Here is a 10,547-nt window from a genome sequence, read left to right on the forward strand (position 1 = left end):
CTGATCGTGCGCTGTCGGCCGGAGTCGGGCGGGCCGGTGTGCAGAGCAGCGTGGTCCGTCCTGAGCCTGACTGAGACCCGCGGGGGAAAAAGTTACTCTCGAGTTCGCGGACACACTGCCAACATGTCTGGAGATGATGAGACGCAGGAGCAAACCATCGCCGATGACTTGGTGGTTACCAAGTACAAGATGGGCGCAGAGATTGCAAACCGTAAGTAAATACATCGCTAACGAGGCGTTTTGATCTCTTACAAGTACCAGAGCCGTGCCTGATGTTAGCTAGCAGTGTCAGCTAGTCATATGCAGGCAGCAGCCATGTGCCGCAGCAGTGCATCGATAACAGGAAGATCACATTAGGAAGCGGGGGCTTTTTTTAAATAAACAAATAAAATACGGATTTTATGATCATTTACGCCTAGATTTCTTTTCAAAGCTATCCGCACACGTTTAGCGCCATGTAGCTGTCACAGCAGCACACCGGTAAGCTAGGAAGCTATGTGGCTGGGCTAGCTGGCTATCAGGCGTTAGCTAGCTGTAACTGCTAACGTTAACAGATAACAATGGCAAGTACAAATGACATGCAACGGTTCAAAATAAGGCAGCTCACATTTAAACGCATGTGTGCAGTGAATTCAGGCCCGTACAAATTAAGTTTAATTTAACTTTGCTGGTGACCTGATTGACTTATACAATGTAATTAAAGGTAATAATTGGCGTAAGCTGAGACCGTTTAAACCGACTTTCTCTGTGGCACTATTAATTGTGCTTTAATCCTAGGCTGCCTATCAGACATTAACATTTATAAACATACCTGATGTTGGAAAAAAAGAAGAAGAAAAAAGCATCTGTTCACGATCCTTTTTTTAATATAGAGACTGGTTGTTTTTCATCCCCAGCCCTTCTCTGTATGATGCACGAGATCACATGGTATGCTGGTCCTTTACATCAGTGGCAGCATGTCCTTATTATGAATTATGTATGATAAGCTGATCTTGATTTAAGACACCTAATTCACTCTCGTCAATGCGCAGATTTGGGCAGACCCGCAGCTGTCAGGCAGTCTGTCAAACGTTAATCTCATAGCAAATGTGAAATGGGTTTATCTGTGCCCTCTGATGACAACAGGAACACTGTCCTTCCTGCTAATTCTAAATCTTTCCTGGGACTAAACAGCTGATTGACCCGGGATTAATCAGCAAGTAAAGTTGTGATGAAAACAGTATTTCAGGCACTTGTCTGCCGTCTGTTATTTAAACACCATATTAACCATCTTATCTCTTGCCCTGCAGAAGCCCTGAAGGCTGTAGTAGAGGCAGCTAAAACTGGCGTCTCCGTGCTCAGCCTGTGCGAAAAGGGAGATGCCTTCATTGTGGCAGAAACTGGAAAGATCTTCAAGAGGGAAAAGGAAATGAAGAAAGGTATTTTTTCTTTCTCTTGCTCTTTCTTTCTTTTGGGCTTTTCATTAGTCACTCATTCACTCTCTCTCCTTCCCAGGTATCGCTTTTCCTACATGCATTTCTGTTAACAACTGCGTGTGCCATTTCTCCCCTCTGAAGAGTGATCCTGAAGTCATACTGAAGGATGGCGATCTTGTCAAAATGTAAGCTTCTGATTTTCTGCTCCCCGTCCTACGGCAAGGTGGGAAAAAAAGCACTGAAAACATAAACTAAGCCGAAATTTAACCACCTCCTGTTTGCGTGCAGTGATCTCGGTGTGCATGTCGACGGCTTCATCTCAAACGTGGCTCACAGCTTCATTGTCGGCGTGACCAAGGTATGAGGAATACACCCGCCCTGTAGCAATCAAATGCTTGATTTCCTCCAATAGGTCTTTAACTTACCTCTCGTGTCTCTGCAGGACAACCCACTGACAGGACGTAAGGCGGACGTCATTAAGGCAGCTCACCTCTGTGCTGAAGCCGCTCTCCGCCTCGTCAAGCCAGGAAACCAGGTAAAGCTCTCCCACTGACCAGATCTGTGTGACCGGATAGCCGTTTAGACGTCTTCTCATAATCGCCGCTGTTTGTTTTTCATCAGAACACGCAGGTCACGGAAGCCTGGAACAAGATTGCAAAGTCATTCAAGTGCTCCCCCATTGAGGGTGAGTGTGTGTGAACACTTTGGTTTCGGTTTCTAGATGTGATTTTGGGCCACTTGACTCATTTAGTTTTTGAACGTCCGCAGGAATGCTCTCTCATCAGCTCAAACAGCACGTAATCGACGGGGAGAAAACGATCATCCAGAATCCATCGGACCAGCAAAAGTGAGTTCTGTCAGCTGGTGCGTATAGCGGTCGATGTGTCGTCTTTGACCAGTAGCTCACCTCGTCGTGTGGTATTTGCAGAAAGGACCACGAGAAGGCCGAGTTTGAGGTGCATGAAGTATACGCAGTGGATGTGCTCGTCAGCACCGGAGAGGGAAAGGTGAGAAGGATTGAAGTGTGTGGTCAACTGTTTAGTTTTTGTTTTTCTGCTCAGTATGAAGAATTTGTTAATTAATTAATTTAAATAAGGCAAAGGATGGAGGTCAAAGGACCACAGTTTACAAACGAGACCCCAACAAGGTGTACGGCTTGAAGATGAAGACGTCTCGGACATTCTTCAGCGAGATGGAGAGACGCTTCGATACCATGCCTTTCACTCTGAGGTAGCATCTTTTACCCAGTTTAGAGATTTTATTATTACCGAAATTGGTTTGCACCTTCATCCACTTATTTTTCTTTCCATTGTCTTCAGAGCGTTCGAGGATGAAGCAAAGGCCAGGTTGGGGGTGGTGGAGTGTGCCAAACATGAGCTGGTGCAGCCCTTCACTGTACTGCAAGAGAAAGAGGGTGAGCACCACTGTGTATTTAGGCGTGAGCGTGCACTATAAGTGGTCTGACCCAGTATTATAATAATCCAGTCAGAATTTCTGGTATTCCAAAGGGGTGTGCGACGTTTTTCTTGCAAACTTAGCACTAGCAATACGTCTCTAATCCAACAAGTAATAAAAACTTGCTGTTGCAGTTAAAGTAAATGATAACATTTTTAAAAAGAGACAAAAAGTGGAAGGACCTGCTTTGGAGTCAGGCATAGACGAGCATGAGTGCTGACTGCAGCCCTTCTTGCAGCAGTCGGGCCCGCCACTTCACGGCCTTCACCGTTACATGTCTGAGTGCAGCGGGAGAAACTGAGGTCCAGGTGGCTGCAAACTGGCTGGTCAGCTCCGAGTGACAGACTCTCTGCAGTATAGGGACGACAGGCCATAGTTTAACAGTCTTTTAGTGTGTTAGGTAAAGGAAGCCTTGTTATGACTTTTCAGTTTCTCTGCATAGATCTTGTTGACCAATTTTGCCCGTCTCCGTAATAGTTCTCCCACCTCCACCTCATCCTGTCACGCCAGCCCTCCTCCCTCACTACATCTATGAATATTTGTGATCTTCGCTCCTCTGCACGTCCCAACCATGTCAGCCTTGCTTCTCTCACTTTGCCTCCAAATTGCTCGACCTCAGCTGATCTAATCACATCTAATCCTGCCCGTCTCGATCACGTCCAGTGAAAATCTCAGCATCCACCTCCAGTTCAGCCTCCTGTCTTTTTGTCTCCAAACCATATCGGTCTCACTATCATCCTCTAAGCCTTCCCTTTCACTCTTCTGTTGTCACATAACTGTGAGCCCTCTGTGTTCAGGCGAGTTCGTTGCCCAGTTTAAGTTCACCGTGCTGCTCATGGCCAACGGACCTCTGCGGATCACCAACAGCCTCTTTGAGCCAGAACTCTACAAGTCTGAGCATGAGGTGGAGGACCCAGAGCTGAAGGTAATACGTGGTTTTTATACATTAGACTAATGGGACTGCTGCGTCTCGCCCGTTAGCTGACTTCGCACTTGCAAAACCATTACGTGTTGATGTATTTAATGCTGTAGCTCATCGGGTTGTGAAAGTCATATTTGTCTACTCCTCCCTCTCCCACTAAAGGCTTTACTTCAAAGCTCAGCCAGCCGTAAGACTCAGAAGAAGAAGAAAAAGAAGGTGAGATCCAGGACGCTGTGATTCTGTATCTCACTTTAATGCTGTTGACGAGTGTCTGCTCTAACGTCGATCCTTTCTTTAAAAAAAGGCTTCAAAGACGGTGGAGAATGCAACAGGACAGCCGATGGAGACCGAGGCCGCAGAATAAATCGATGCTCCAATAAATTGTGACAGACATCTGATGATCCAAAGAACAGACGTCACGAATCCTTCTGTCCCAGCTGTGTGAGGCACTTGTGGGCAAACTGCTGCAAATACCTCTGAGTCTAACTGATGTCAGTTTGGGATGATGCTGCTCCTTAAATCTGTCACTCCCACTAGAACACACTCTCTCTTACGAAACACACACTTATATCTCTAGTAAATTTTACTGCCTTTGAGACATCCTTATTCTCCTAACAGGGGTCTGCTACCAGAGAGGATATTTTGGTCAAGGGCATATTCTCACTGGAAAACGCCACCATTTGACTGACCTTGAGCCTTCCATTCATTCTCCAACTGTAGTGAAAGATGTGGAAAATAAAAAGAGTTCGACCGAGCAGCCAAGGATGGCGACTGCACAGCACTGCGTCAGTGTAATTGTGTGACATTAAGATACATTTCTCGAGGTCTTTGAAGTGAAGCCACGCCTCTGTCACGAGTTTAACTTGTCGTGGGCATAAATGTGGGCGTCTGTCCCGATTCATCACATCATCCCCCATCGTTCAGTTTAATTGCAGCATTTATACCGCTCTTGCTTGGTTTGTGCTCCACTGTGTACGCTCGTAAGCCTCTGCTATAAGTTACTCCCAACAGTTTCTAAAGTCAACATTTAGGACCTCCCACATCTAACCAGTAAAAACAAATTGATTTCTTTTCCTCGGTTGTGGATGGTCTTAACTCCTGCCAAGGGTTCACCACTGAGTCTGACAGTCTGTGTTTACATAAGAAGTCCATAGTTGTTAAATATATGGATGCTTTTGTAAAACAAATCCCACTTTTAGAGACTATTTTTGGAAACATTAAAAAACCACCTGACATCATTTGTGTGCGTTCTGTTTTGGTGTATTCATGAATAAAAGATTGTTTTTGCATTTTAAGAAGGTTAATGGACAACCGGAGTAGTTCTGCTCATTATTCCATCTTATTTATCGAGGACACGAGCCGCTGGCCGTGCTGGAGGATCGGGATTAAATTACGCCCACGTGTTTGAGAGATCTTGTGTTGCATAAAAAAGTTGAGGGAACAATTTAATCACATTTAATTTTGATGGATCAAATATACAAGCTGAATATCTTTACTGGTATATATTGTGTAATTTGTCGAGAGAATCTCCAAGTCTTTGAGGGCTGGATTCAAAGTCACTGCTGTATCATAATGATGCTCAGTACTGTGTGGCCCCATGTGCCTGTGCGCGCTATGTTAACACCTAGATATGCTCCTCTTGAGACAGCAGATGGTGTCCTGGGCCTTATGTTCTAGACTTGGATCTGAATATGTGAACTTCCTGTGACTTCGTCATCCAAGAACTGTGAGGCTGGGTCTTACACTATGCCAGGAGGATTACTGCGACTGAGTTTGGTACAGATTAGCATGTGGACGTTTGTGCAGCCTTCCAAGGATGCCTTTTCACACTATCACCCTCTGACCCTCTACCAAACTGGTCATGCTTGATGATGTTGCAGGCAGACTCTTTCATGCCTGTCACTAGGGCTGCCACGATTAGTCGACTAGTCACGATTACGTCGACTATCAAAATCGTCGACGACTGATTTAATAGTCGACGCATCGTTTGAAGCTTTGTAAGATCACAAAAGACGCAGGAATAAGTAGTAGGATTTAAGAGTGTAATAACGGACTGAAACACAAGATGGCAGCACTGCATGTACAAGGATGCCAGCTGCCGTTAAACCCCGAAGAAGAAGAAGCTGTGTCCCAGAATTCATAGCGCAGCCCAGCTCAGTTTCCAACAATGGCGGCAGCTAGTTAGTTTTAATATTGCTCTTATTATTCTTTCTGGGTCACAAAATAAACATTTAACATATTTTCAGGCGAGAATGTAGCTGTGTAAACCTCAAATATCTGCTCAGTTTATCAAGATACCACATATTTTCAAAAGCGCTCCGACGTTTTCGGAGACGTCTGTTACCCACTAGCTCGAAAGCTAGCCGGGGGCAAGGCTCACTAGAGCCGTGAGAACACCCGACTCAAATCGTTTTCAAACCCACCGCTGTCTTTCGCTACTCAGGTTAAACAAATATAAGTCACTTAGATAACTTAAAAATGTTATTGTTTGGCTTTTTTCTAGTATTTTATTTGTTCCTGAGTAAATCGGTTTGGCTGAGATTAAAGTTATAGTTTTTACACAGATGAATAAACCTCAAGGAGACAGCTGATTATCAGAAGTGTGGGATGCTCTAGAATATACTCCGGTGTCCTGTTATATTTTACATAGCAAGGAGTTTATTAAACTTCACCAAAACAATCTGCAAATTTCATTTAAATTTAATAAACTATCATCTTGTCTTTATTTTTAGTTAGCACATACCTTAAACACTTAAAGCTGTAAGCTAATGATAGTTATATAAGAGCAGATGCTGCTGGTGCAATAAGCTGTACGTTTTATGTTCAATGGCTGATGATCTGATTAGTAGAATAATCGCAAAAATAATCGGTGACTAGTCAACTATGAAAATAATAGTTTGTGGCAGCCCTACCTGTCACACATGCTCAGTGTTTCATATGTGAAGTGAACGGGCAGTTCTGGTGACTCCATAGTGCTGGGGTCCGGGCACAGAAGCCCTATGCCTCTTCATGGAGTCTACACAATCTTCTAGAACACCCCACCCTCCAATTATTTATTGCAATTCAAGTCGTTCAAGTCCACTGATAGCTTAAAATGGTACAAAGGTAAGTGGTGAACTGCCAGAGGTTAAAAAAAGGTAATGTTACCCAAAATTGAAAATGTACATTTCAGAATTATACAAAAAAACTTTTTCAGGTAACACAAAATGGGATAACAATGTAAAGCTGTTCTGCAGCAATGGAGTTTGATAAAGGCTTGAAGGCTGGTGCTACAAATTCCTGCAGGGGTTCCACATTTTCTGGATTACTTACACACCCCCTCTGTCTGCATAAAACTGTGTGAAACACACTGCAGTACCTCGTGAGCATCAGTTGAACAGTATTGTACTGCAGAAATGAGTGTGTTGCTACAGAACTGGCGAGAAAAAGGCAATTAACAATGGAAGAGAGACAGACCATCATAACACTTGTAAATGTAGGTCTTTCCTGCAGAGAAATTGCAAAGAAAGTCAACGTGTCAATGAGTACAGTTTCCTTTACCATCAAAAGTCACTCAGAAACTGGGGCAAACTGACAGAGGAAGAGGTCTGGCAAACCCAAAACCACAAATGAATCAGAGGACAAGTTTCTGAGAGTTAACAGCTTCCGTGACAGGCATGTTATCGAGCTGATTTGGGATGAGCTGATTTGGGATGAACTGAACACGTTTATGGGAGCTTCAGCTGTTATATCTGCCAAAGGTGGCTACTTTGATGAGTCAAAAGTTTAGATTACACTTTGGTTAAATTTATTCCATGATATCGTTTTTCAGTCCAGTTGCTTATTTGTGCTATACTTTCATTTCAGAGTGCAATGAGACATTAAACTCCATAATTTTCAATTAAAAAATGGAAAGATTGGGGTGTTCTAAAACTTTTGACCGGTGTAAGTAGCCCACTGGAGGTCATTTTGAAGAGATCTGGCAGTACACCTGTTCCTCCATGTACAAAGGAGCAGATACGATCCATTTGATCGATCTACAGGAGAAAGAACAAACCTTCCTGTGACAGCACATAAAAATCTGTAAATCCTCAAGAATGAAATCTCCATACTGGATCAACCAAGGCAAGGTTTTCCAATGATGCCCACCAGCGCAATAAAGCAGCAGGTTGTAGGAGGAAAATATGCTACTGAAAGACGGAGGAGAAAAAGGGGACGTACGTTCAGTGGCAGAGAGTTTAAATGTAGGAATATCGTGGTGGTGGTGGAAGTGAGTCTATTATAAGTAAGATTTGATGCGATCTCTCGCACATGCGCGGTGTGTAATTATTATTAAAAAATAAATGGTCCAATAATATAATCATTTGAAGAGCGTTGCCGTCTTGAAAACTCAATTTCCCACGTTTCGCTGGCGTCCATTGAGAATGACGTAGCAGGCCATATAAATCGAACGTCTCAACGTTATGACGTCCTTCGTGGAGACGATTCCGTAGCGATCGGTGAGTGGGAATAGTTGGTGTAAGAATCCAAGTTAATCGTCTTAATATTAAATCAATCGAAAGTATCCGTAACATTTTCTTTCTGTTTGCAGCTTTTCCTCGTCGACATGAGAGCTAAGGTTGGTGTTTTGTGTCTCTGTGATGGGATAAATACACTTCCCAGCGGGGCTACATTTGCTAGCTAGTCAGCAAGCTTGTGCAGGTTGACGGGTTAGCATAGCCGTCAGAATTTAAAGTCATGCTTAAACAGATGTTGGCAGCTGCAGCCCATTATGAAATATTTTGGCCAATTTCTATGTTATAGTTAATTGAACATTGTGTTTTTTTTCCGTAGTGGCGAAAGAAGCGCATGCGCAGGTAAGAGTTATCGCTTTTGCATTCACACCCGCTTATATATTTACTTTTTTATAGCACCGGAAGTGTGACTGAACTTTGTGACGACTTCTGTACAGGCTGAAGCGCAAAAGGAGAAAGATGAGGCAGAGGTCCAAGTGAACCGTGCTCTCCGCCATGGCTGTGACGTCACATGCCGACAACAACAACGGGACCGGTGAGCACAGCTGGAGACCCAGGACCCTCCCAAGTCAAGTCTGAGACCTGGAGCATCCACTTCTACCAGAGGCAGCAGCTGCTGGCTCACGCTCAGAGCTGTGACTGAACATCTGCTGGACGACAGCTTTTCCTCTGGGACATTCTGAACTCTTTGTTCTCAACTCCTCAGCTTTTGTCATATGTTTTTGTTTATACTGTGATTAAAGGTTTTGGTTAAAAAAGAAGACTTGAATAATGTTCTTTCTATACAAGATGACCTCCTTACTAATGTTTCATACTTTGGAGCATTGCTTGTGCATTTTAAGGTTTGGGACCGGCTTAAGGGTGGGAACGAAGTGTGCTAGGTTCACATCTACCCCCCTTTTTATATAGACATTTTCCTTATTAGATTTTGCCAAATAGAAACCTTCAAACTGTGAGAACAGTTTCTTTAAAAAAAAAAAAAAAAGCCTGCAGCTAAAATCCAGCCTGAACTTAACCATATGCGAATGGTAGGGGTTAAGATGATGTAGGTAAAAAGAGGTTATATATAGAAAGTGGTGGGATTTTTCTAGTGCTTGGGCAAATTTATTAAAAATTTAAATTTGTTTGTGAAGTTGTGTAAATATGTCTGTCATCACTCTTTAAAACCTGAGGATCTTGTATATATGTACTTTATGAATAAGAAGACAACTGACAAAGATATTTGAATTTTATCTCCTCTAATTCTAATATTTTCATAAGTAAGACTGACAAAGAGAAATAAGTTACTTGCAGTTAGATATTAATATCCTCACTTAGTGGTTCTAAAGCTATGACATAAGAGAGGTGGCGCTCAGAATGCTGAATGGAAATGTATGGACGATTTTGCAACAGCAAAGACAGGGATAGAAGTACAACTCAGGAATTTTTTTAAAACCTTATTGAAGCAAAATAGATTTTAAACGACTCTGAAAGGCTTTTTAAAAGATGTGACACGTGACTCTGTACATGCACGTTTTACCCAGTGGCCACTGAAATAAGTGCCTGGGGATGTTTCAAGATGAGCAGGCCGTGCTTCTAGAATGACTTTCTTCTCAGTTTTGCAGTTCAGATCATGTTGCAGGTGCATATCTAGGGACCTGACGTGCTTACAGACAGGCCTGTAATGCAAAGCTACAGATAATTAAAATAGAAAGTAAATCATTTTAGATGCTGTCCATAAACCATGATTTAAGTGGGTGTGTGAATGTTTTAACCTTTGGACAAAGCTGACTCAAAGGACAAACTTGTAAAATATGTCTGTAATGTCTTTACCCTTGAAGCCGGTCCATTAATTCAGTCTTTCCTTGGCTACAAGGTGAAGTATAATGAGGCCATTGCTGGAGAACGCAAATAACAACAGTATGGAGTAAATGTAATTGGAGAAGCACTCACTGCTTACAGTCCTGATCACAAAATTGTAGGGAGGTAAAGCTCTTTCCCCCAATAAAGATGAGATTTGACAACCATATTGATGAGCTTTGTTCTGAGTTTTTCCAAGGGTAGCCCTGGTAGCTGTATAAGCACTCCCACTCTTGATGCACACTCTGTCATTTTGTTTGTAACAGATCTGAAATATGACAGAAACCACTCAGCTCACAGTAGAGAAACAAGGTCTGCCCCCAGGAGGAGGAAGGAAATGAACATGTTTAGTGAGGTTGTGGGAAGCGAACAGGCAGTTTTCCTTCTTTTAACAACTAAATTAAGAAGATAAGACATGTATGT

At 42.9% G+C, this 10,547-nt stretch overlaps 1 protein-coding gene across 1 annotated transcript; it reads left to right on the plus strand.

Annotated features, from left to right (window-relative positions):
- Positions 1-9,046, plus strand: pa2g4b (proliferation-associated 2G4, b). The gene is made up of 16 exons (XM_085144710.1): positions 1-211; positions 1,290-1,418; positions 1,495-1,600; positions 1,704-1,773; positions 1,858-1,950; positions 2,037-2,100; positions 2,184-2,262; positions 2,344-2,422; positions 2,512-2,645; positions 2,735-2,829; positions 3,668-3,795; positions 3,955-4,008; positions 4,097-8,270; positions 8,363-8,389; positions 8,605-8,627; positions 8,723-9,046. Exons 1-13 carry the CDS (start codon positions 124-126, stop codon positions 4,154-4,156), a joined length of 1,179 nt encoding a protein of 392 aa, XP_085000836.1. The 5' UTR covers positions 1-123; the 3' UTR covers positions 4,157-8,270; positions 8,363-8,389; positions 8,605-8,627; positions 8,723-9,046.
- The last annotated feature ends 1,501 nt before the right edge of the window (positions 9,047-10,547 follow it).

This window comes from Neolamprologus multifasciatus, chromosome 20, assembly GCF_963576455.1.
Source record: "Neolamprologus multifasciatus chromosome 20, fNeoMul1.2, whole genome shotgun sequence".
Lineage (NCBI taxonomy): Eukaryota > Metazoa > Chordata > Actinopteri > Cichliformes > Cichlidae > Neolamprologus > Neolamprologus multifasciatus.

Bases quoted from the DNA above. Each gene is read 5' to 3' on its own strand.
- pa2g4b (XM_085144710.1), top strand. From the start codon at position 124: ATGTCTGGAGATGATGAGACGCAGGAGCAAACCATCGCCGATGACTTG. The intron at 1,419-1,494 runs GTATTTTTTCTT...TCTCCTTCCCAG, and splicing joins GGAAAAGGAAATGAAGAAAG to GTATCGCTTTTCCTACATGC. The intron at 1,951-2,036 runs GTAAAGCTCTCC...GTTTTTCATCAG, and splicing joins TCGTCAAGCCAGGAAACCAG to AACACGCAGGTCACGGAAGC.